The following is a 27,457-nucleotide window of genomic DNA, read 5'->3' as shown; positions in this document are numbered from 1 at the left end:
AGTAACTTGACAAAATGCTTAGTGAACTCATTTTGTTAAATGCTGTTTTGGGAAAATGGAATTGAACCAGTGCCAGTGGTTCCACAGGTAGCACATTTGCCTTTAGTACTGGAAGATTACAAAGCTGCGGATTCTAGTACCACCCTAAGTGCATGGATTAAGTTTCAATACGTACACAGAAGTATTGCACAAGAAGGGTGCTATGCTCCTGATTAGAGAATGGGCAAACTGTACTTCAGCACCCTGACTGGAGAAGGAACGTTCTCCATCAGGGTATTAGTGTACAAGTAATGTCCAGTGAAAAGCAAGTCCATTGCTTCATGGCAGTATATCAAGCTGCAGTGGAGCTCAGACTACTAAAAAACTAACAGCCACTATTACTTTTACTCTTGCTAAGCAGCACCTTTGCTGTTTAGCGAGTGTCAAAAAAAAAAGAGAAAGTGTGTGTGTGTTTATTTTGCTGTCTGCGTGTGTGAGTGAATGCATGTATGAAAACAGAGGAGACTGTGTGTGTGAGAGAGAGAGAGAGTGGTTTTGTGTGAGTGAATGTGTGTATGAAAGCAGAAGTGACTGTATGAGAGAGAGAGAGAGAGCGGTTTTGTGTAAGTGAATGCATGTATGAAAGCAGAAATGACTGTGTATGAGACAGAGAGAATGGACTGTCTGCAAAATTGTTGTGTTTTACTTATTTCTTTTTTAAGTACTATATTATTTTTGTTATATTTTTGATGTAAAATGCTTCCTCCAACACCATTAACATATACTACAGAAAGTGTGAAACATTAGGCGGAGGAACAATTTTATATCAAAAATATATATAAAAAAAATAAAATAAATAAATAAAAAATAAGCATGTAAAACAAATTTTTACAGAGAAACAATTCTCTAAGTGCAATAATGCCCTCCAGGTTGTGTGTTAATGTGTCATTAACACCCGTCCAGGGGTGCAGATGCCCTCCACCTGTGGCGTCGGGCCTCATAACACCCCTGCCCAGGCGTTAATTACAAATTAACATACACCCTGTTGGGCATTATTGCTTACTTACAGAATGGTCTTACTGTACATTAATACCCTGAATGGAGAATGAGCGTTCTCCAGCAGGGCACTGATGCACAATTAATGCCCGCTGAAAAACAAGTCTGCCTCGTCATGGCAGCATATCATGCTGATGTGGTGCTCTTACTGAGAAAAATGGAACAGCCACCATTATTTTATGCTTGCTAAGCAGCACTTTTGCTGTTTAGTGACTGTCAAATAAAATAAATGTAAAATAAAAAGAAAATATTAGTGTGTGAAAGTGTATGCCTGTATGAGTGTGAGAGACAGACTGGTTAAGCTGCTATTTTACACTGGCTAAGCAGCACTTCTGCTGTTTAGCGAATGTAAAATAAAAAGTGTGTGTGTGTGTGTGTGTGTGTGTGTGTGTGTGTGTGTGTGTGTGTGTGTGTGTGAGAAAGATTGAGACAGAGTGTATGCTTGTATGAAAGTAAGAGAGAGAGAGAGATGATCGTGTGTATATGTTGCTGTCTGCTTGTGTGAGTGAATGCATGCATGAAAGCAGAAGAGTGTGTATGTGAGGTAGGGAGGGAGAGAGAGAGGGTGAGAAAAAGAGTGAGAGTGATCGACCAAACCACTCAGCAAACCTATCAACCACTTAGTGCAAGAAATCTGGACAAAGACCAACAAAATGGAGAGGACAAAGGCCTAAAAATGGGGACAGATATTAAATATTGCTCTTATAAACTTAGAAAGTTGCTAGATCAACAGGGATTGTTTTAACATACAGCGAAACAAACATAAGAGTGAAACACAATGAGGCAGCCGAGAATAATAAAAAACAGTAATTTATTCTTCTTCTTCCTTCGGCTTTTCCTGGTTAGGGGTCGCCACAGCGGATCACCTTGTCCGCTCATGATTGGCAGTGGAGTTTTACTGTGTCGAGTTGCCAGTCCAGCACCCAACCTTCACAGAAGGCACACACATGCACACACTCACACCTAGGGCCAATTTACAGTATCCAATCAACCTACAGCATGTCTTTGGGATGAAAGTGGAGCACCCGGAGGAAACCCATGCAACCACAGGGAGGACATGCAGACTCTGCACAGAAGGCACCCCAGCTGAGGATCAAACCGGAGAACCTCTTGCTGTGGGGAGGCAACGCTAACTGCTGCACCACCGTGGCCGCCCTAAAAAAAAGTAATTTATTCAACTGAGAATAATAAAAAGCAGTAATTTATTCAATATACATTGAATAAATTACTCCAATGAGAAGTAAAACAACCAAAAAGAATCAAAACCGAGGCCCTTGTCAGCAAGAAGCAGCTCACAAAAAATTCCTTAACGCAATTTATTAATAAAAACTGCAAAGCGTTTTCACCACAGGTCTCTGCGGCTTCATCAGAGGTAAAATGATACAACAGGAAAACACACTCCATAAATATCTTAAAAAATCAGGAAGTGACATTTTACAATTTCCTGAAGTTCATTGGTATTGCATGTTGTGATCAAATCTGATAGCGCCACTGCGCTCACACACAGCAAACCATTAGAATATTGTGCAGAAAACCAGCTACCACAAATAGAAATAAAAATAAAAGTGTGCATCTATAATCTAATAGAAATAAAAATATAAAATGCTACACTTAACCATCAAGTGTTTAAAACTGACTGCAAACTGGGCGCCATAGTAGAAAACACATCTGACACAGATATCCTTCAGAAGGGTCTCACAGAAACGGATAACTGGTGCCAGAGCCATGGCCTAAAGTTAAATGCCAAAAAATGCATAGTCATACCCTTCGGGAAAAACAAGGTTACCCCTAGCTACCAAATAGGTGGCAATCCACTGAGCACAGAAGAAGTTATCAGGGACCTGGGGACCCAGGTTGATAGTAGTCTGTCATTTGACACCCATGTAGCTAAAGTAGTTAGGAAGACCTTCTACTTGCCCACCTTATCATGAAGGGATTCTCATCTAGATCAAGGGAGGTCATAGTCTCCCTATACTCATCACTCATCAGACCAATGATTGAGTACAATGCCCCATTCGAATGTATCTGACCCGACACTTGCAGCAGCTGGAGAGGCCACAAAAGTTCCTCACCAAAAGGATAAAGGGTCTCAAACATCTGTCCTATGCTGCCCGACTGAAAGAACTCCAGCTCTATTCAGTCGCCACGCTTGCTCAGAGGTGACCTTTGCCTAACATACAAGGCCATGTCAAACCCAGATTTGATGAATATGCTTCACCTCAAAAATCTAGATCCATCAGAGCCACAAGGGCGGAGACTTAAACCTCGACACGGCTATTAATAGGACGTGCTGGAGGGATAGATTCATCACCCAAAGACTCCCTATGCTGTGGAATAAAATCCCGGTATATGTGAGGCAGAGCACCTCGCTGGCCTTGTTCAAGAGAAATCTTGACCAATGGATGGGAGATCGCAGATATACCCCAGGGATTACCTCAGTGTCACTGCTCAACAGAGGCACAGCAAAATAATGGGTATAGTTCCCCATACTAAAGGGGTGGCGTAAGCCACAAAACTATGGGCTAGGCTTGTAAATGCCCTCGGGCAGATAGCCTAGTATGAACCTATGAACCTATGAACCTAAGACTATTACATGGTTAAAAAGTTAAAAAATTGAGTCAACAAACCAACTCTACTCAGGTTAATAGTACCTATCAAAGTGCAACAGTACTTATTGTTTAACATCACTGCTTGTTGCTTAACATCACAATCAAGTGTTGTGTGTGTAATCCATGAGCACACCACAATAACTACAAAGACTGTCATTGACAGTGAAAAAATTTTATGTACATATTTTGACAAATATATAACTTGCGTTAAGGAATTTTTTGTGAGCTGCTTCTTGCTGACAAGGGCCTCGGTTTTGATTCTTTTTGAATAAATTACTGTTTTTATATTATTCTCAGCCATCGCATTGTGTTGATTCACTCTTACGTTTGTTTCTCTGCATGTATTTATCTTTTTTGAGTGAATCGTTTATCCTCTGGACGACATTCTTGATTTTGTGTTTCAATTATTTTAACATACAGTTTCTGAAGGATTTGAAGTCTGAAACTCAAATGTATACTACTTTTTAGTGACTTCAGTCCACAGATCATCCCAATAAATTGCCAGAAAAACACAGCTTTTGTGAGGAACAGATCAAAAATATAAGCCAACAATCTGGACATTCTGCAAAAATCTAGACAGTTGAGAGGTATGCCTGTCGGCACAAATAATGGGGAAACAAAGGGCTGAAAATAGGGACGGACTTTAAATATTGCTCTTATAAACTTAGAAAGTTGCTAGAATAACAGGGTTTTCATTAGCATTCATTTTTTTTTTTTCTGAAGCAGAGATGTGTGTGTGAGAGAGTGTGTGAGATGACTACTGGCAGCAGCAGCAACAGTGAAGAGGTTTGCAAACCTCTGCATCTTTCAGATGAAGAAATCTGGATAAAGCCTGAAAATAAAGGGGGAACAAATGCTGTAAAATGCAAACTTAATTATTGGTCTTATAAAACTACAAAGCTGCAAAACTAACGGAAAGCTGAAGCTCAAATGGATGTCATTATATAGTAACTTCAATCTCCAGTGACTGTCAACCAATTGTCACCATGTCCCTGGTGCTGCAAAGTACTGCAATTTAAGTCCCCAGGGTCAAGCAGCTATAGAACACCATATTTCATATCATATTCATTGGTATATTTTTTTTAAATCCTCCCCATTTATATTAATTTTTAAAACTTCTCCAAAACTTTTTTTTACATTCTAAACAACAATGCTTTGTTGTTTCTTCCTCAATGCACTCATCACATAGGTTCATAGGTGTGTACTAGGCTAATGGCCCTGGAGCCTTTACAAGCCTAGCCCATAGGATTACCCTGGCATCGTGCCACCCGACCTTAGTTCCCAGTGCCTCTGTCGAGCAGAGCCACTGGAGTGATCCCCGGGGCGAATTTTCTATTTCCCATCCACTCATCAAGATTTCTCTTGAAGAGGGCCAGTGAGGTGCTATGTTTGACATGTATGGGGAAGTCTATTCCATAGCATGGGCAGTCTCTGGGTTATGAACCTGTCCCTCCAGCATGTTCTGCTGATTGTGGTAATGAGGGTGAGGTCTCTGGAGCATGTGGTGCGGAGGGATTGGGATTTCTTTAGATGTAGCATTTCTAACAGAGCTGGATCAGACATGGCTTTGTAAGTCAAGCAGAGATCGCCTCTAAGTAGGCAATATGAGACAGAGAATAGTTGGAGGTTTTTGAGTCTATCCATATAGAACAAGTGTTTAAGGCCTATGATAATCTTTGTGAGGTACGTTTGCAGCCTCTCCAGTTGTTGCAGGTGTCTAGTGAGCTACATGCCAAATGGGGCATTGTACTCGATGACTGGCCTAATGAGGGAGGAGTAGAGGGAGACAATGACCTCTTTCTTCCTGGATGCAAAACCCTTAGTAATGAGATGTGCCACATAGAAGAACTTTCTGACCACAGTGGCAATGTGGTGGTCAAAAAAGAGGTTGATGTCAACCTGTGTTCCCAGATCTCTTATAATGCCTTCTGTGTTCAGTGGACTACCATTGATGTGGTAATTCAAAAGAACTAGGTTTTCCCCAAGGGGCGTGACAACACATATTTTGGCATTGAGCTTAAGGCCATGGTTCTGACACCAGTTTTTGGTCTCAGTGAGGCCTTTCTGTAGGATGTCAGCATCACTCGGGGAGTTAATAATAGCTCCCAACTTGCAATCGTCTGCGAACTTTGTCAGCCAGAGTCCATTCGTGTTGGCCTGGACTTCAGAGAAGTAGATACCAAACAGGAGTGGACCCAGGAACGAACCCTGTGGGACTCCACTTGTGATTGGTCGGCAGTCTGACTTGGACTCAGCTACTTTCACACTGTGGGTTCTATCTGTGAGCCAGTTTGCAACCCACCTAGTGATATACGGGTTGATGCCTAGCTTAGTGAGTTTTTCTATGATTCCTGAGTGGGGAATGGTATCAAAGGCCTTGGCCAGATCAAGGTAAGCTGTATGAACCACCCTGCCTTCACCACAGCTCTGGTGACTGACTCAAAGAAGTCGACCAAGTTGAGCAGGCATGATCTACCCTTCACAAAACCAAACTGTGTAGGATTCCAGAGTTTGGAGAGTCTTTATATCCTTGTTTATTAGGTCCATGATGATGCGTTCCATAGCTTTGCATATCAGACTCATCAGGCTAATGGGGCGATAGTTCCCAGGGTCTGTAGTCGCTCCTCCTTTGTGGAGAGGGATGACTGTAGCAGTGCACCATTCAGTAGTGACAAAGTCTGAGGTGAGGCTGTGATTGAACAGGGTACACAGCTGAGGTGCCAGTTCACTCTGTAGTTCATGTAGAACACAGCCAGCGATATTGTCAGGTCCCACAGAATCTGTATTCTTGGCCTTGGATAGTGCTGTTTTAACCTGTGCAGCAGTTATACTGGGTGCGTGGCAATCTACTCGTATTGTGATTCATCCTTTGGGGGGGGGGGTAAAGTTGGCACTGAATCTGTTGGCCAGTATATTGGCAATATTTGTTGGCTCAGTATAGGAGGTACCGTTGTGCAGTAGCTCAGAGCAAATCTGGGTATTGTCATGGAGATTTTTTACATAACTATAGAAGGCCTTGTGGTTGTCTTTACTATCTGCTGCAATTCTGTTTTCATAGCTAGCTTTAGATGATTTGATGAGGGATCACAACTTTTTGTTGAGGCTGATAAGGGTTTTTTTTCCAGTCTTGGGACTTCACCTTATTCTGCATCAGTTTCATCCTTCTGTTGTAGAGTTTGTTTATGGCAGGGGACCACCAAATTGACTTCCTTTTTTTGGAGGAGAGCGTCTTGGTTCTACTGGGTATGGCAAGATCCATGCATTTGTGTACATGTTGGTGTATGATTTGGTGGTCATGCAACTATTCTCCATTTGCATGGATGCTGTAAAGTTAGCCACCTCTGTTTTTAGGAGCCCAAAGTTAGCTTTGGATAAGTCTTTCATGGTGGTTACCTTTGGGGGGGATTTCCAAGGTGATTAGTTTGTGGTCGGATCTAACCAGGGAAGAGTTGACTATTGGTGTAGAGCAAAGGTCGCCCATGTTAGTAATGACCAGGTCAAGGATGTTGCTACCTCTATTGGGGGTAAGAACGAGCTGGTCCAGGGCATTGGAATTAATGAATTCCAGGAAATGTTGGGCAAGTGTATTGGTACATTAGTAGTTTTCCCAGTTAATGGAGGGGTAGTTGAAGTTGCCCAGTATGAGAGTGTTAGGATGGACCCTCATATTCTCCAGGGTGCTTAAGAACGTTGAGTGTGAGTCTTGGGACATGGTTGGGGGCCTATAGCAGGCTATGACCTGAATCTCTGTCTTACCCAATGTTAGCTGCACCTGAAGTATCTCAGATACGTTATGTTGTGCTACCAATCTGGAGGTGTGCGCATCCTTTATGAATATGGAAACACCATCGCCTTTGGAGCTTTGGTCCAAGCTCTGGGGCAGAAAGGTGTGGAATGAGTTATAGTCTGGTAGTGAAGGGGTGCTTTCTGCTGCCTTGAATCAGGTCTCTGTTACAGCACAAATGTACAGGTTCTCCATTTTAAGGAGTGCTTCAAGTGAATGCATTTTGAGATTTAGATTTCTAGCGTTGAGCAGCATGACCCTCAGATTGCATTTGTTTGTAGCTGTTATTCCTTTCTTCCACTACTTTATATTTCATACTTCTTTAAACTGCTAACTTATCCAACAAAAATTATCCACAGAAAATCCACTGCTTCATAAAAATGATCAAACCTTTCCTTTTTGTTCTTTATAGCATGTTTTACAGCTTTTTAAATTCCTCCCAAGGATATCATATAGTATTTCTCCACAATACTGTTATAACATTATTCTCCAGTTTCATCAGTCTCATTTATTTTCACCTTCCACAATGTTATGTTCATATTATTTTGCTTACTTTTCTTGCTTACCACCTCTTTTCCTTCATATTTTCATACCTCTTCATACCTTACATACATTTCTCCATCATTTGAAATGCTTTCACCTTCATTATTACATAGAAAAAAATGCGAAAATGCTAAATCCACTATGAGAATTTTTTTTTTTAGATTCAGACTTTATTCTTTCTTTTTTATCATCACTCCTCTTTTCACTGGATCCAGTCATTATCTCAAAATAAAATTAAAAATATATACATATATTTCTAACATCTTGTTCTCCAGTTCATCTGTAAACATGTACACCCCACTAAATTTGATAGTTTTCCTAGTATGTACATATTTAACATTTACACTTTTTTTAAATGATAAAATTTCTCCACCATGATAGCATTTGTATTTCTTCCAGCAATTTTCACTGCTCTATTACATTTTCATATTCTGCAAATTTCACTAGTAATATGACTTATTTTCTTTGTTTCACCAAAGCCTTTGCTTTTGTCACCTACATATGACAGACCAGTATAACTTCTTTTCCTGTCTCCCATTTTGATTCATTCATTTCACACACATTTGAATTACATTAGTCATTACCACTACAGACAGATGGGTTCCTATCAGATAGTCAAACTTCTGCAAGTTCGAACCTCATATGGTCGAGACCATAAGTTTGAATTTGCAGAAGTTTGCACGTTTCAATGGAAATCTCCGTAAGGGGAGGTTTCTATTTTGTTGAATGTGGTGCGATCTCAGAGTTGGTATATTTAAGTAGCGGGGGATGTGGGGGCTGCAGGGGGCTTGCCCCTCCCCCCTGCTTACAACAGTTTCTTTTCTTTTCTTTTCTTTTTTTTTGTTTTTTATCCATAGTCGAAGTTTTTTAACTTCAAACAGGATGGTTCGAACATTCCGTGTTCGAAGTTATTAAATGTTGACTATGTGATATAGACCCCAGACAGACACACGCTTAAATGGACATCCTTGTTTGATTCGCTTCCAAATTCTTATCATTTCTCCTATACATACACTGACAATAATCTTCACCTATAACATTTCATAGCATATTTTATGACATTCAAAAATTGTTCTCTTATTCCATATGTGTCTAGAATCTTCCATATCACCTCATGACTAACCTTATCAAACGCCTTTGCCTCATCATGTCACTAGCATTACTTATTGTCTTGCAAAATCATATCTGTTGGTACTTTTATTATTATTAACATTTCCTTTGTTTATTTCCCTTAATTCTAAAAACATCTCTTCATATAACTTCCCCCCAAACCTTCTGCACCTTTTTTGTATGTTTCATAAAGATTTTATAATCTGTATTTCTGGAGTTATTGATCTTCAGTTTTTTTTATATCTTTTGGTTCCCATATATAAATTACTATATCACAAAACCCACCATCATTCCTTTCCTTATCCATTCATTTAATATTTTACAGAATATTAATTTCTCATTTTCTTTCATCTCTCTATAATATTCTTAACCTAATCCATCTATTCCTTGTGCAGATTCTTCCCTTCCTTTTTTCTCCATTTCTGTCATAGTAATCTCCTTTTCTAGACAATTCTTAATGTTGTCAGATTTTTTTTACAATCCACATTCCTACCTGTAATGTTTCAATTTCATTCATTCTACTTGCACATTTTTCCAGTTTCCATTTTTTTTATTTTGTCTATATCTAATATTTCCCTCTTCAAACATTGCATCTATTCTTCCTTCTCTTATATTACTTGATTTTCCAAAAATAATGAAGATTCCTACATCTTCTTTAAAAATGTCTAAACATATTTAACTATTTTTCATACAACTCTCCATTTCTCTTATTCTTTCATCATATTGTCGTATCTCATGTATTTGTATGTTTTAATTATATCATTTCATATTCCTTTGCTTTATTCTTTTTTTATAATCAAAAATATTTTCTTGTATTTTTCTAAGCATGCCACCAAACCATCCAGTTTCCATAATGTACTCATTGTCATACGACTAACCCATAAAATCGTTGGTTCCCTTTTCATTTCATCTGTTTTAGCAATATCTCCAGTCATTCATTGTATTTCTTTCTCCTATTACTTCTCTGTCATCCACTATTCTACCCCATACTGCTTTTGCTCTGAAAACACATCCATTTCTACACCACCTGTTATTTCTTTCATATCTTTTGAATGTACCACACAATCTAATTCAGTACTAAAAGCTCCCTTTTATATGTCCATTCTCAGTGCTTTCCTATTTTCAACCCTCTAAGTTTTATAACCTGTCTTATTACTTTAATATCTTGTGTTACCCCTTTCACAAATTACAATTAAAATCTCTCCCTAGAATAAAATGATGTATTTAATAGGGCAAAGTTTTTAAGTTCCTCAAACATCTTTTTCCTGTCAGTCATACTGGCATTGGACATAAACGACAAACTTCCTTGCACATCTTTTCCTTTTCCATATATGACACATCACTAGTCTTCCCGGTATTACCATCATATCCAGTATCTTTAGCTCTTCATTTAAAAATCCTATTCCTGAACACATTTCACTCCCCACTGACCATAAAATCTTTTACATCATATATCCCCAATTATCTTTTTTTTCCCTTTACACAGCTTTCAACAAATATATAACCTCTGTACTTATCGATTTACACAATTCAGTCACTACCACACCTCAAATATATTTTAAATGTTGTTTACAATTAGTGATACTCTTCCTAAGTCATCACTTTCCATTGTCTTTCTTATTTTGCGTGTTTATTTTTCTTTTCCTTCTGTGTATCCTCACTTAAATGTATCATTTTCTTCTTATTCTTATCCTGTCTTAGTGAACAAACATAGTTTCAATTTGGTCAAACTTTTCTCATAAGGAACATCCCTTAATGGATGTATCCAGCACATATAACATAGTTTTCTAACCTCTGTAACTTATCAGCATTGCCTGCTGTTAACACACAGGCACCATTATCATATTCTATCATTGGCAGACTCATGGTTTGAAACAATGGGAGTAAAACTTTCTTGTTCCTTGATAAAATGGTCTTTAGCATAGTTCTTATCATAGCATAACATTTAAGTCTCTATGTACACATAATGACTTAAAAAGAAAAAAAGTCATGGGCATTCAGAAAAAATGTAGCTGAAACACTGGCATGTCCTTTAGGGATTTTTTGCATATATCCCATGGGCTTCCACTATTGGGGGTTTAAGATATTAAACAGCGAGGAATCAAGTTTGGCGGGATCTTTCTTGCAGGTCTAAATGAATGACTTGCATATGTGAATTTTTTACCCTTTGTTTGGATGTTATCCAAATTCAAAGATAGTTATTGACATGTACTTCATCCATTATACATACTTAAGCTTATTGCATAATGGTAATATTATTCATAACAAAATGGTACATGGAGAAGATGGACACTTGTTTTACTCAAAATCCTCAGAGTAGCATCATACACTCCCAAAATCAAGTGGTATGGCTATATTCTATTCTTTTTATAAAATGACAAAATCTAATGCTCATAATTTTATATTATGTGACTACAATTATTTACCTTACTTCTATATAAACTCCATGATACTGACCACATACTAAACTTGGCAGCATTACCTGCACGTGTAATTCTGTTCTCCACACAAGTACTAAGATTGTGTCAGGTAGTCTGGCACATGGCCACAGTGAACAAGATGGCAGTCTATAATTAAATAGTATCCAGAAACCTAGGTTTGTTACTCATAAAAGCAGGCTGTTAATTTTAATAGATGCATGTGTTTTTGGTTATCTAACAACAGCTGAGATGGGAAAAAGCATAATGCTGGCTAATTTAGAATAATAATTTATAATATAGCAATGTACCCTGATAGGGAATGGAAGTGGGTTATTTTTACTCAAAGTGGGATGTATTGTTTAGTCATGACAACTACACTCTCCAGATGAAACTACACACTCAAATAATGAGTTTTTACCCACAACCCTGTCATACCATAGTGTACAGCACTTACATAATGTCAATATTTGAAAAAATGATATAGCTCACTTTTTTTAAGTAGCACCACTGTATAAAGCAAGCTCAGTTCTGTATACCTGTCTCTGCAGTGAAATAAGTCAACTAGGGATGATGTCCAGTTGAACTACAAACACATACACCTGTTAAAAGGATGGCACATTTGCATTACTTGTCCTTAGTGCATTCTGAACCACTTTTACAGTGGCTGCTTTAAAGTTACAGAGCAATGTGAAACAAGTGCTTCAGAGAGTTACGCACCTTAAAACACAAGAAGATCTGTTTTTTACTACATTACTTTGGGTGAACTAAGTTTAGACATGTATTCAGATGTGTTTTGATGCTTGGTTACAACTAAAAAAATGTCACTGCATTCACTTATCTATTTGTTCTTGTACAGCTGCACTAAGGTGTTTCAACAAGCCTATGAAACTCAGCAGTTTATAGCAGATTTTGTCTTCCAGTTGGAGTAAAACCAATTGCTCATTCTTCAAATTGATTTTCAATAACATGCAAACTCTTTTAAAATACCTGTTTTTACCTTTCAATACATCTTTGCAAAGTGTCTTTGTCTAGCAGAAAATCTACAAATTTCAGTAAAAGCAGGACAGTGCTTCATGTAAAAGTTTACAGCCACACCTAAAGACGGAGACTAATTTCAACTGCAACAGAATCTCCTCTTTAAATCAAGGTCCTCTTTACTGTTATAATACACATTCACTTACCTCTCTAATATTCATTAATTTTTTCAATACATTTTTCTCTATTTCTCATTTTTACTTTTTATTTGAGTCATTTTGTCATTCACAAGTCCACTCCTTTACCCAATTTTAAACATGCTAGCAATCACATTTGCTCTGCTCTGTCCAACAGCTTTTGATTCTTATGAACCCTATGATAAGGTCAGTTCTGCATCTCTTAATAGCCTTCCCTATGTCTGATTATTTTTTATTCTAAAAAATATCCCATGTCTTACTAAGACATTAAGCAAATCACCAAACTGACAAACTTTTTCTTTGATTCTTCATCTTAGTAACAAACATCTATAGTCTCTGTAGGACTTTATGTCCCAGTAAAGAATAAATGCTAAAACTTGACACATTTTTTTTCAAAGTTCACAATATGACTGTCACTATATTATCTTTGTACTCATCAAGAATAGTAAATAAATGTGTCAAAGACTTCTTCTCAGCTACTCTACATCCAGGAAAAAACAAATTGAGTTGGAAAAAAAGAAAAAATATACATGGATGCACGTAACTGATTAGTTCTGCAGAAAGCTAGACTTTTGCAGTTATTGCATTGTTTCATTTTTTTAATTGCAAATTTACGTCATGTGGTCTTGAGCTTAAGGTATGCGTGCTGCTTGTTTTTTTTTTTTTTTTCTGTCAGTGACTGCTTGTGAATAACAGTGGCATGCAATTAGATGAATTATCAGACGTGGTTTTCATTCAGAATAGCAAGAGAAGAAAAAAACAGCTTTCCCAAGATTAAGAACAAACTCAAGAGTGGCAGGCTAACTCTCTAGATGCAACTGTGTCCTTATGACATTTCAGCTTTAGACTGTCATATCTACCCACTGTCTGGAGGAGTGGGAACATTTTCAAGTGCGAATGTTCCAGTTTTCTCCTAAGCTATTTTGCAATGAGAAAATTCACTGTGGCTCCAGCTGGTACATTTTCATTATTATATTTCTGTACATCAAGGTACATAAACTCTTGAAACAGAAAGTTATATCTTACCATAACTTGGCATCTGTGTTGTCCATCTTCATTCCTCCTCATGAATGGGTCACAGATCTGACCCTCGGATCTGGCTCGGCCACTTCTTCCAGACTTCGATCTGAGTCTCAAGCTCCACCCTTTACCCATAATACACTACACCCAACCTAATACCTCAGATCAAGTTTGCTGATTTTCCCTCCATAGATGTAAAGGACAAAATAGAGAAACAAGAAAGACAGAGGGGCAATGGAGGCTCACACAAGGGACACAAGCATTCCGCAATCTCCCCTAGATCCTCTAAAACCTAAGGCTTGGGATGGTTGGGTAGGAAAGTGAGGAAGAATGAAGATGGACAAGACAGATGCCAAATTATGGTAAGAGATAACTTTCTAATCTGATGCTGTCATCTTCATTCCTCTTCACGAATGGGTCAGAGTCCCCAGCTACGTAGTTCCTGAATGGCCCTCATTGAAGGATATGCTGGAGTACCATCAAACCAAAAGAAGCCCTGCTTCTAGATACCACATTGAATATGTAGTGCACAACAAAGGTGTGACTGTTTGCCCAAGTGGCTGCAGCGCAAATATCAACAATGAAAGCTCTAGAAGAAAAGGCAGAAGATGTACCCAATGATCTAGCAGAATTCACCCTTGGAGGTCACGGTAATTCTAAACTTCTCTGAGAATAAATGATGGTTATAGTCAGTGATCCATATGGCCAGTGTGATCTTTGATATTGCTTGACCCAAGCTGTTATCAGAAAAGGCTATGAACAATTGGTCTGACTCCCCATGCTATTTTGTTCTATGTAAATAAAAATGTAGTTGCCTTTGAACATCAAGCAGAAGTAGAATGTACTCTCCTTTATTGGAAAAGTTGGTAAAAAATACTGGCAACTGAACAGATTGGTTAATGCTGTTTTCTGTAGCTATTTTATGTATAAAGGATGGATTGGTATGGAGTGAGACCCTGTTTTTGTGAAAGATTATGTAAGGAGACTTAGAAGATAACATCTGTAGCTCAGAAATCCTTTTCGCTGAAGTAATGGCTACTAAAACAACTGTCTTTCATGACAAAAACTTTAAGTCACAACTGGCTGCTGGTTCAAAAGGTCTGAGTTAGACTCTGCAGCATGACAGTGAGGTCCCAAGGTGGGGAAGGATCTTTAATGGAGGGTCTCAGTAAAAAGATACATCTCATAAATGTTTTGCATAATCTAAAGGCAGACAAGGAATGGGATTGACTTGCCGTGTGAAAATTAGAAATTGCAGCTAGCTGAAGTTTGATGGTAGAAAAACTTGCTCATTTTTCAAACAGAGTACTAAGGAAAAGTAAAACATCTGCGACTGGTGCAGAGAAGGAATCAATGTTTTTATTAGCAGCCCAAACAACAAACCTTTTTTATTTACTATTGTGGACTTTCTTAGTTGAACCCTTTTGTGAGGTTAAGATGATGTTATGAATCGGGGAAGCAAGCCTGGACTGTTTTAATATGGTTGAAAGTAGAGAAACCATGCAGTCAGTTTGAGGGCATGAAGACTGGGATGTTGCAATCCTGATGGGTGAGAGAGGAGATCCTGTCTTGGCTCCAGTATCTATGGAGGATATTTTAGATGAGACCAAAGGATGGGGAACCATATTTGTTGAGGCCAGAAGGGGGCAAGGAGGATGACTGTGCTCTTCAGCCTGCTTGCCTTCTGAAAAAATTTCAAGATCAGCAGAAGAGAAGGATACACATAAAGGAGACCCGGGGGGGGGGGCAATTGTGTACCAGAGTGTCCTTTAGGGAATCCCCCAAAGGGAGGATCAGAGCAAAAAACTCGCTGCATTTGTTGCTGAGGGGAGAGGCAAAAAGGTCACAGCAAGGCTGACCACTGATTGAGTGTGGGACCACTCATGCGGAAACAGAATGAATCTGCTGAGTCTGTCTGCCAGCTTGCTGGTTTCCCCAGAATGCAAGCTGCAACCAGAAGGCAGTCCAAAGATATCACCCATTCCCAAACTCTCATGGCCTCCCCGGACAAGGAGTAACAATGGGTTCCTCCTTGCTTGTTGATGTACCAAGCTACTGACATGTTGTCAGTTTGAATGCAGTGGTCCCCAGAAGGAGGACATCCTGAAAGGCTTGCAATGTTAGAAGGGCTGCTGTCATCTCGAGGACATTGATATGCATCCTGGTCTCCACAGGGGACCACGTGCCTTGGACCATTTTTCCCTCGTAATGCCCCCCACCCCAACTGGGAAGCTTCCATGGTCACTGTGACCATTGTGGGGGAAATTGAGAAAGGCTTGCCTAAAAAGAGGTTGTCTCATAGAAGCCATCAACAAATATGCTTGCAGATTGGTCTCAGTCTGATAGGAACAGACAGACTTTGGTAGAGTATAGACCATTGTACTGCTAATGTCTATTGAAGAATCTGCATAATGAACCTTGTCAGAGGAACTAACAAGATTGCTGCTGACATCGACCCCAGAGCTTGTAAAACTAGACATGCGGGAGGACAGGTGGGATAGTAATTCCTAAACTTGATTTCTTAACGTAGTTAGGCGGTGAAGGGGGAGAGAAGCTACTTGATCCCTCATGTTAAACTGTGTTCCTATAAATTCTAAGTTCTGCAAAGGAGTCAGATTGGACTTGTCCAATTTTATAGTGATGCCTAGGAGTATGAGATTTGAATCAGATAATCTCTGGCTTGGAGAAGTTGATGCCTCATGTGGGGCAGTGAGGAGCCAATCATTTAATTATGGAAACACCTGGAATCCTTTGAATTTCATAGAAACTGCTAAGACTGCCATGCATTTGGTGAACACCCAGGAGGCTGTGGTGAGCCCAAAGGGCAGTGTTTTGAACTGAAAGTGATTGGCTCCTAGCCAAAACTGAAGGTATCCCTTGGAGCACACATCTATTTTGATGTGATAGTACACATTCTTGGGATCTACAGAGCACATCCAATCATCCTTGCACAACATGGGAAGAATGGACCGAACTGTAACCATTTGGAACGTCGACTTCTTTACATAAAGATTTAAATTGCTTAGATCCAGAATGGTTCTTAGTCCCCTGTCTTTTTTGGCAAAAAAAAAAAAAAAGCGGGAGTTAAGTTCTGAATTCTCTCTGTTCAGTCGGGACCTCCTGGATGATTCCCTTTTGTAGCAATTTTTGAATTTACTGGGCTGCCTGCTCCCTCTGAGTGGGAGGCATGTCTGGGAGTTTCCTGCTAGTGTTAGGAAAAGGCAGGGAAAAGGGAATGTAGTAGCCTCTGGATATTACAATTAGCACCCAGGAATTTGTCAAATGTGTACAGGCTACTGGGTGCAAAGAAAGTCACCCCCTGACTGCTTCCAGAGATGGACAGTCGAGCAGCGCTTCAGGAGCACTGATAGGGCCTGTCAGAGAATGTGTCTCTGAAGTCCTGGTTTTGCGGACCCCCTCTGCCTCTAGGGCAACATCTGCCATTAAACCCTCCTCCTCTGACTTTGGAGGAAGGGTCTCTGCGCGGGTCCTGGAAAGGCCCTTGGGATTTACGGAACCACATTTTCTTGCCTCTACTCTGGTTCCTCGAAAAGGACCTTTGAAGAGTAGAAAATTTGATTCCTATGGCAGAAAGGGTCTTCCTGTCCTCTTCGCTGCAGGTGAGTGTATTGCTAATCGATTGCCTAAACAGTGGTGAACAATCAAAGGGGCATTAACAAAGGACACCTTAAAGGGTTCCGCAAAATCACATAGTCTCATTCAGGCATGCCTCCTTAGGGATAGACATGAACCAGCAGCTCATAAGGTACCTTCCGCTGTATGGGAGATTAGCCTCATCGAGGAAATGGCAATGGCCAACAAAGTGGCCAGCTTGGTAGAAAGTTTCTTAAGCTCCTCTGCAGGCATGGACTCAGACAGAGGGGCTGAAAGCTCTTTGATCAGATCTCTCTGAAGCCAGGTAAATTGAGCTAGGTAATTTAAACAACTGCAGTGCAAAAGTGACTGAGGTGTAAATATGCTTTCCAATCCTGTCCAGTGCTCTAGACTTCTTGCTAGATGGACAGATATTGGCAGTCTCCTCTGCCAATTCTTTTTTAGTGGCCACTGCAATGGCATCAACTACCGGGCCCTTGCTCTAGTGTTTCCTATCAGCTGGTGAAACCAGAAACCTATCGGGGCATTTAGGGATAGGCTTTATGGTATCCAGTTCCTTCCATGCCTGGTGGGATACCAAATCAATGAGGTTATCTGCCGAGGGGAGGGGGTCACCCAGGATGCAGATGAGCCCGCCCTGCCAATTTGAACGTGGCACAATCCAGGCTGACTGAAATGCAGAGTATATATACCAGCAGAGTGCCAGGGCAAATGCTGGGTGGACTAGTAGATTATCAAGTGGGACAGCAAAGTGCCAGCTGGACCAATAGATTGCCTTGGGCAGACAACTGCATGTTGCGTAGAACTAGCAGTGCTCTCCTGGCTAGAGTGCCAGCTGCCACCTAAAAAACAATATATGCCAAGTAAACTACCAGTTGTTCCAGCTGGAACAGAAGGGTGCCTTGAAACACAAACAGCTGTCTCACAGACCCAGCACTGATGGGCAAAGTGACAACTGGCACAGAATCAATGCTGGGTGGAGTGCCAGTTCAACTAGTGGCAAAATGAGAGGACTAGTATTGTGCCTTAACTAGGCACAGCTTTCTCACAAACCCAAAAGTGCTGTCCAGGAAGGAGAACTGGCTTGCATTTGGAACACAATCCATGCCAAGTGGAGGTCCAAGACCAGTGGATTGTCTTGTCAAGACATATCTGTCTTGCTAACCCAGCAGTGCTGTTTTCAATGGAGTACCAGCTGACACCTAGCATATAATCCATACTAGCTGAACTGCCAAGCAAACCGTTGTAATGGAACATGGATCCTTAAGGGTATAGGTTCATAGGTAAGTACTAGGCTATCTGCCCGAGGGCATCTATAAGCCTAGCCAGAATGTGTTGGCTTTCGCCACCCCCTTAGATTAGTTCCCTGTGCCTCTGTTCAGCAGAGCCATTAGTTCCCTGTACTTCTGTCCAGCAGAGCCACTGCAGTGATCCCCGGGGTAAATTTTCTGTTTCCCATTTACTCGTCAAGGTTCCTCTTGAAGAATGTTAGTGAGGGGCTCTGCCTAATGTAGATTGTCATCTTGTTCCAAAGCATGGGGGGTCTCTGGGACAGGAATCTATCCCTCTAGCATGTCCTATTTATCATTGTGGTGAGGTTTAGATCCCTGGAGCGTGTGGCTCTTGGAGATTTGTTTTTTGTTTTTTTTTGGTATTGAGGAGAGCTGGATAAACAAGCTGAATGCCTTGGCGTACAAAGCTGTCTTACACATCTGTCAAGCCTCACCAGGATGGACTGCCAGATGGCACTCAGCACACAATCCATGTCATGTGACATGCCAGTTGAAGCCCCAAACTAGCACGGTGTCTTGACTAGATATCAAGCTATCATCAATGTGGTCTAGTGATTCAATGGTGGGTTGATGGGCAGAGTGGCAAATGATGTGTAGGCCGAATCAGTACAGGGCCAAATGGAATGCCAGCCCACTGGCGCCCATAATGAGAGCAGTGCTGAATTCCTGTTAGCACTGGCACAGAATGAATGCCAGTGGAGTGCCACCTCATACCAGTACAGAATGCATGCCAAGTTGAATGCCAGCCATCAGAAACTGCATAGCCAATGCAGTATTTGCTAACACTGCCAGAAGAAAGTACTCCTTGCAAGATTTACTAAATTTAATTAAAGTCGAGGCTTATTTGAAAGATAATGAGACTTCATCAGAATAAATCTTTTAATTTACAAAGGCTTTATATACTCATATCAATCAACAGTCACCAACAACAGTAGCTCAACTTTGTCCTAGGCTGCATTTCAAAGAATATGTATCAGAACCAGTATTTAGACACATTTAAAAACATTTTCAACATATTTTAAAAGATGCTAAAAAGATGCTTAGAAACTGGTAACATACATAAAACTGCTCAGCTTATATTTTGAATTTTGAATAAACAGAAAAAACGGAATTAAAACCACCAATTCAAACAAACTAAAAAGGCTCTTGAGCTTTGTTGGTGCTTCCTTTCTGGTTACAGCTTATTTGAAAGAGTTAAAGGAATTTGCTGAACAATTTATTTTGGAAGTTATGGACCACACCTCTGTTTGTATAAGGGGGTGGAATGGGTCAGTTTTGCTGTGTGTGAAAACTATCTGAACAGCCTAATGTTTAAAGAATTAGTGTTAAGTGGTACTTCTGAACTGCGCTTACAACTAGGTAAAAGCTTCATAAGTACTGCAGCCTGATACCACTCGACAGGTTTATACCAATAATATATAATACCTCCCAAAATGTTTTGCATTGGAACTTATTTGCATGATCCGTGATTTATAGTGCTCTGCTCAATATGCTACCCAAGTTGGTTCAGATTATTTTTCAAACTGGGTAATGACTACACTCGCCATAACCCACGCCAATCTACATTAATGTTTATCTCTTTAAACATCATGTCCTTAATTGGCGTTTGATAAAAATGGAAAACAATATTGCAAGCGCGCATCCAGATGGTACGATAACCGTCTGTGTGTCTTTTTTTATGTCTGGCAAGACTGAGCTTCTGCTTTCCAGTTTAGGTTGTCGCTGAGCTCCGAACCCAGTGTCTCGTCATGTCTTTTCGGCCTTGCGTAAAATTTAGAATTACATCTCCTTTTTTAAATACTATCTCGTAATATATTTTATACACACCTGGTTAGATTAAGAGCAAAAATGCATGACGAGACACTGGATTCGTAGTTCAGCAACCGCGTTTAAAGTGTTGCTCCAATAATAGAAAAGTACAAAAAAAATAAATTTCTCCATAATTTAAACACTATGCAGCCCATTACAAATACACTTGTACGTACATCCTCCAGAAACACAATTTCATTACTTACAGACATGTGGCAGCTGTAATTGGAATCATGAAACTGTTATCAGTGTTTTACCGATGTTATGCTTTCCCGGGTTTCGGTTGCATTTTTTTTTTTATTTTGATGTGTCCGTCTGGCACTGGCACAAAATGAATGCTTTGCTTGGACACTGTAAATTGGCCATAGGTGCGTATGCGTTCTGTGGAAGGTTGAACACCTGGCAACTCGACACAGACGGTCTGGTACGCAAGAGGGAAACGCTTTAAACGCGGTCGCTGAGCTCCGAATCTTTTTGGCCTTAATTTAACCAGGTGTGTGTAAAATTTAGAAGTGACAGTTCCTGTAAAATATTTCACACACACATCATCATTAGATTACTACCAAAAAGCCATGACAAGACACTGGATTCGGAGCTCAGCAACCGCGTTTAAATTGCTGCCCCGATAACGGAGAAGCACCGAAACTGAGAATGAACGTCCTGGGCACGTCTCACGGAGACTGTTTTTATCAAAACAAAAAGTTGATATAATTTGCAGCACTTGAGACTATTTGAAAATATCGCACAGACTTCTAACCACTACCCATTATAATTTTAATATAACTTCCAATCTTACTAACAATTAATTATCTGAACGGATAACGCCCCCCCCCCCAAAAAAAATAATGAATTAAATTCCCTTTACAGTTTAATTCCATTAATAAATAACACCACACGGAAACACTGCGGTCTTTACGTAGAACACTTTTGGCTAACATTAAAGACTGAAACAATGCTTTGGCACAATGGTTAGTGTTGTTGCCTTACAGTAGAGGTTCCCAGGGTCAACTCTCAGTGGAGTGCCTTTTGTGGGGAGCCTGCGGATGCTCCGGTTTCCTTTCACGTTCACAAGACACGGTGGCTTGGACACTGTAAATTGGCCATAGGTGTGTGTGCGTGCGTTCTGTAGAAGGTTGAACGCCTGGCAACTCGACACCTTAAAAAGTCCGCTGCCACTCATTCTGGGGCTCGATTATCTGTTGTGGGGACCCCCAACGGTAAAATCCGAAAGAAAATGTTGATGAATAACTATGCTTTAGTATTACTTACCTCAAATGTCATTTAAATTCTTAGCGCTGAACGTGTGATAGAACGCGTTAATGTGGAAATACAGGGACATTTTCACAGTTGAAGACAAACAAGACTCAATTTGTGGGAACGCTTCTCATAATAAGGTAAGCTTGAGATGTGCTTGAAAAATGTCCACATTATTAAATAAGTAAATTGAGTTTAAAATACTGATTAGGATCTCCTGTATATAAATTAAAAAGTCACCCAGTCGGATCCACCCTTTTTTATTATTACTAACGTTTCATTTTTTTTGCCAATACTACTCTATTTAGAAATCAATTGCTGATGTTCATGAAGAAAAAAAAAACACGGCGTTTTCACACTACTTCCTTAAATCTGTAGTGTAAAATTACTAACAAACTTAACATCAATTGTGTAACATTCAGTGCATTTTTCAAAGGCTAATAAGATTAAGATAGCAAATACCACATTTTAGAGGACTGAATACAGTCATTGCTATTAGAATTTGTAGAGAATACCAAGCAGTTTCCCCGAACACTTTTACTAGGGGAGTTAAAACAGATCTCATTGATTGGTCAGAAGTTTCCGAAGCTTCGGGAAAGTTCGGGATGGCGAGTAATAGACACTAAGCTAGCTAAACTTGCGATTAGTGGCCTTGATACATAACAAACCCGCCTTTTGACATGACGTCATCGTCACTTTGTGTATCTGCACACAAATTCCACGTGAGGTTATTACTCGAAGATTCTGTATTGAGTTTAATTTTCCGGTTACAGAAAATTCGTTATTTCACGGTGTATAAAGATTTGCTTGTTGATTCGGATACACGTTGTGTAACAGAAGCATATCTATTGCATCAATGTTCGTTCCTTGACTATTCTTACTGTTAGACTTAGTTGGGTTGTCCCGCTTGCTTTCCCAGTTTATTGTGGAAATTAGGTTACGGCGTTTAGAATTGGAACAGTGTTGTTCCCAAGAAGAAGAAAAATGTCGCCAAAAAGTGTGGGGATCGGTATTGATTTAGGCACTACTTATTCCTGCGTAGGGGTCTTTCAGCATGGCAAGGTAGAGATCATCGCGAACGACCAGGGCAACAGAACTACCCCTAGTTATGTGGCTTTCACAGACACCGAACGGCTCATCGGAGATGCTGCAAAGAATCAAGTAGCACTGAACCCCAATAACACTATTTTTGACGCTAAGAGACTGATTGGGAGAAAATACAATGATCCAATTATTCAGTCTGACATGAAGCACTGGCCATTTAAAGTAGTTAATGATAACGGAAAACCAAAACTGCAGGTTGAGTACAAGGGAGAAACCAAAACTTTTTACCCAGAAGAGATCTCCTCAATGGTGTTGACTAAAATGAAAGAAACTGCTGAAGCATATCTGGGCCACAGTGTATCCAATGCTGTTATCACAGTACCTGCATATTTTAATGATTCTCAGCGACAGGCTACCAAAGATGCTGGGGTTATTGCTGGCTTGAATGTCTTGAGAATTATAAACGAACCCACTGCAGCTGCAGTTGCTTATGGACTGGATAAGAAAGGAAGAGGTGAGCGCAATGTGTTAATCTTTGATCTCGGTGGTGGAACGTTTGATGTTTCTATCCTTACTATCGATGATGGTATTTTTGAAGTGAAGGCCACAGCTGGAGACACTCATTTGGGTGGTGAGGATTTTGACAACCGCATGGTGAGTCATTTTATTGAAGAGTTCAAGAGAAAGCATAAGAAGGACATTAGTCAGAACAAGAGAGCAGTTAGAAGGCTAAGGACCGCTTGTGAGAGAGCCAAGAGAACCCTGTCTTCCAGCACGCAAGCCAGTATTGAAATTGACTCTTTGTTTGAAGGTATTGACTTTTATACTTCTATTACTAGAGCTCGATTTGAAGAACTTAATGCAGACCTCTTTAGGGGAACCCTAGATCCTGTAGAGAAGTCCCTAAGAGATGCCAAGATGGATAAATCACAGATGCATGATATTGTCCTTGTTGGGGGGTCTACTCGTATTCCAAAGATTCAAAAACTGCTGCAGGACTTTTTTAATGGCAGAGAACTGAACAAAAGCATTAATCCTGATGAAGCAGTAGCCTATGGAGCAGCTGTCCAGGCAGCAGTCTTGATGGGTGACAAGTCCGAAAATGTGCAAGATTTACTGCTTCTGGATGTCACTCCACTGTCTTTGGGTATTGAGACTGCTGGAGGAGTAATGACGGTCCTTATCAAACGTAACACAACTATTCCATCTAAACAAACTCAGAGCTTCACAACTTACTCTGACAGTCAGCCAAGTGTGTTGATTCAGGTGTTTGAAGGTGAACGAGCCATGACAAAAGACAATAACCTGCTTGGAAAGTTTGAACTGAGTGGAATCCCACCTGCCCCTCGTGGTGTGCCGCAGATTGAGGTAACCTTTGACATTGATGCCAATGGTATCTTGAATGTTTCTGCTGTGGACAAGAGCACTGGCAAAGAGAACAAAATCACCATCACCAATGACAAGGGCAGGTTGAGCAAAGAAGAAATAGAAAAAATGGTACAAGATGCAGAGCGGTACAAAGCAGAGGATGACATCCAGAGAGAGAAGATAGCAGACATGAACTCTCTTGAATCTTATGCCTTTAACATGAAGAGCAGTGTGGAAGATGAGAATATGAAAGGAAAGATAAGTGAGGAGGACAAAAAGAAGATCCTAGATAAGTGCAGCAGTGTCATTTCTTGGCTAGAGAACAACCAGCTGGCTGAGAAAGAAGAGTATGAGCACAAACTAAAAGAACTAGAGAAGGTGTGTAATCCCATACTTAACAAATTGTATCAGGGTGGGATGCCAGGAGGATGCCGAGCAGAGTCTGGTAGTGCAAGTTCAAACACAGGACCAACCATTGAAGAAGTAGATTAATTGTGGGCATTTTGAACATGTTCAGCAAAAGTGAGATTTTGAGAGGAAATAATTGATAATTCCTTTGTTGAATGTTTTCCTACAGTGATGAAAACAACGTTGCTATTCATTTTTTTAGTGTTTTTTTCCCCATTTGCACTTCAAATTTTGAGAGAGACCATTAGTGTTGAAATGTTACAGTTTTTTTCTTTTTGTTTTTTCCCCTCTGACTGAACAGAATAGCGTTTGTGGGGGATCATTACTGTTGAAATGTTTCTTTGTTCTTTCACTCTTTTGACAAATTATTTCTGAAGTATTTTGGCAATTGCATAAATCATAATAGTTTTAAGATGAATGGTTTTGTATTCTATTCACATGAGACTTGAAATTAATACATTTTAGCATTTGCAGTTATTTTTACAGTTGTGCAAATCATAATAGTTTAAGATGAGTGTTTCTGCATTCATTTCAAACTTAATATTTGAATTATTACATTATAAGAAAAAGAAACGTGTGCTGAGTACACAGTATTTTGTTTTCATCACAGTACTGTAACTTGGTAAACTCCCTCCAGACAGTTGTTTATGAAGTACTTGCGTTCTAATACTTCTCTGCCTGAAAAAAAGCCTCACAGTTTATTGTATAGAAATGGAATTTTGAATTTTGTGTTGGAGAATATCAGTTTGAAAGTTTGTATATTCTGTTCAGTTGTTTGGTATAGTTTTGTTGCAGACTGAAGTTATATTTCTGCATTAAATAAAGTTAATTTATATTGAGTAAAATAAGCTGCTGTTTGTTTTTTTTATGTGTTTTGTGTGGTTGACAAAACACACTTTCCACTGGTGCTCTGAACTGAAATTAAATGGTGGGGGGCAGTTCATATTTAACTTATTTGGTTCTTGCAAATGGAATGGATGACAATATGAATGGGAATTTTGAATGAGTTTTTCATCTCCTTTCATTTGAATTGAAATTGTGAGTTTCAGCATGATTGTAGTGTTTATAATATGCAGCATTACACTGTGCCAAATATAGGAGCTGACATTTAGTATGTGAGACGCAAGAGAATAAAATAATGATGTGGTGCTTACTTGAGCCCATTTTACAAGCATAAAGTTTCTTTTCTGGATTTGTAAGATGAGAAAATACTGTTAGGCACTTTCAGTATGCCACCTAATCTGCAAAGTCCTCGCAAGTATAATTAAATGTCTGATACAAAACAGTATTTTAATTAAACTGTTGGGGTGATTCAGAAGAAAAGCAAAGCATATTTTTCTCTATCAGTGGTACCTATGTTTTGAAATGCAAAAAAAAAAAAAATGTGTGTGTGTATATATATATATATATATATATATATATATATATATATATATATTCTAGATTGAACATATATATTGTCCTTATTCTACAGTTATCATAGCAAGCCACTGTGTCAGAGGTAAATGCCCTGTACGCCCAGTCCATATTTATGTTTGGAACAAATTTACCTTTATTTTCCTACAGCGGTATGGACAAGGCACCTTTCACAAGAAACATTTCCATTTTTCGCCGTGCAGAATTTATTATGTAGGTATGAATATGTTTGCATGCATACACACACACACACACCCACACACAGAGTTCCAACAGCTTTACTTTTCATTTGCTTTTTTGTTATTGTTACGCAGTGCCCATGGTTGTTACAAGATAAGACTAGTTAAATGGAGTGCTGAGCAGACTTCCCTAACAGGAATCTTGGAGAAAATTACTTGATGTGGCTGCATAGATATGAAGCAGTCTGCTCTTACAAAGGAGACATTTGTCCTTGCATGCATCTTTCTGTGTGATTAATAAGAATGGGAATGATTTACAGCCACTGACCACTGAAATTCAAAGTGTTTGCAGACAGTGAATTTGTTACAGATAAGAATATATTTAAAAAAATAAATAAAAAGAACCTATGTCATCAGTACATACTGACTGAAGAAATCCGTATACCATGTCCTAAACTGTCATTGCCTATGTTGTGCTGCGAGGGTGCCCAGCAGATTTTGGATATACTGTTACAATGTATGTATTGCGTAAGTTCCACATAGTGCAACCTTTTGAGTTTCTTACCACTGTGTGGGAAACTTGTGTCCACCCTGCCTTTCTTTAACCAGCAAGTGTACACACACACACACACACACACACACACACGTGCATGTTTACTTTTTTTTCTAGGCTGTACAACTGATGCACTGGGAATAAATTATCATCTGCTATCTGAAATTTAGTCTTGGGACGTAATGAGTTTGAAGTGAGGTGTTTGTCATTTTAAATTGAAAATTAATTATGATGTTGAGTAGGACTGTTTGTGGTCTTGCTGGTTTCCCATCGGTTGTGTGACTGTTAAATTAGTGAAAGAGTTGTGGGTGAAGGGGACATGGCCTGCCTGCAAGCTGGCTGGTATGAAGTATGGTTTGATTCTACTGTAGCCAAAGCTGGCTTGTCAGAACACTTTATTTTTTTTCTTCAGACCCCTGTGATGTCCATACAGCCACCATGGACCAGGGGTTAGCCGGGTCTATATTAGATCAGCGAACACTTAAAAAAGCGAATGCTGATTGCTCGAACTTATGTGAGCGAATGTTTAAAATATCAAAGTAACAGAACCCAATTCTTTTCCTAGGGAAAGAATTTGGTTGTCCGTTTCTGTTGCATCAGTATTTCAGTGCTGTGGTGGAAAGTTACGGGTCGGATTCAGGTAAGTGTGCAATTGTGTGGGTGTGAGTGTTAGGGCGGGTTAGGTGAGTTAGGGTTAGGGGGCAGGTTAGGTATGTGTGCGATTGTGTGGACGTGAGGGTTAGGTGAGTTAGGGTTAGGGAGCGGGTGAGGTGAGTGTGCGATAGTGATGGACCTTAGGGTTTGGGTTAAGGTAAGTGGATAGTTA

General features: G+C 39.7%; 2 protein-coding genes across 2 annotated transcripts in view; one reads left to right on the top strand and one right to left on the bottom strand.

Moving 5' to 3' along the window:
* LOC122811385 (vesicle-trafficking protein SEC22b-like) overlaps nt 1–20,636 on the bottom strand; it is a 442,870-nt gene extending 422,234 nt beyond the window's left edge. Inside the window, exon 1 of the mRNA XM_044083198.1 lies at nt 20,616–20,636. Within this exon, the coding sequence (XP_043939133.1) occupies nt 20,616–20,621 (6 nt within the window). The 5' untranslated portion in view covers nt 20,622–20,636. The remainder of the gene's footprint in view (nt 1–20,615) is intronic.
* Nucleotides 20,637–22,347: 1,711 nt separating this feature from the next.
* Nucleotides 22,348–25,331, top strand: LOC122811384 (heat shock 70 kDa protein-like). Its single transcript, XM_044083196.1, has one exon. It carries the CDS (start codon nt 22,648–22,650, stop codon nt 24,565–24,567), a length of 1,920 nt encoding a protein of 639 aa, XP_043939131.1. The 5' UTR covers nt 22,348–22,647; the 3' UTR covers nt 24,568–25,331.
* The last annotated feature ends 2,126 nt before the right edge of the window (nt 25,332–27,457 follow it).

Source organism: Protopterus annectens, chromosome 9.part0 (genome assembly GCF_019279795.1).
Source record: "Protopterus annectens isolate FY-2018-M chromosome 9.part0, PAN1.0, whole genome shotgun sequence".
Classification (NCBI taxonomy): domain Eukaryota; kingdom Metazoa; phylum Chordata; order Ceratodontiformes; family Protopteridae; genus Protopterus; species Protopterus annectens.
The sequence above is the reverse complement of the archived record's forward strand: the minus strand, read 5'-3'. Positions and strand labels throughout refer to the sequence as shown.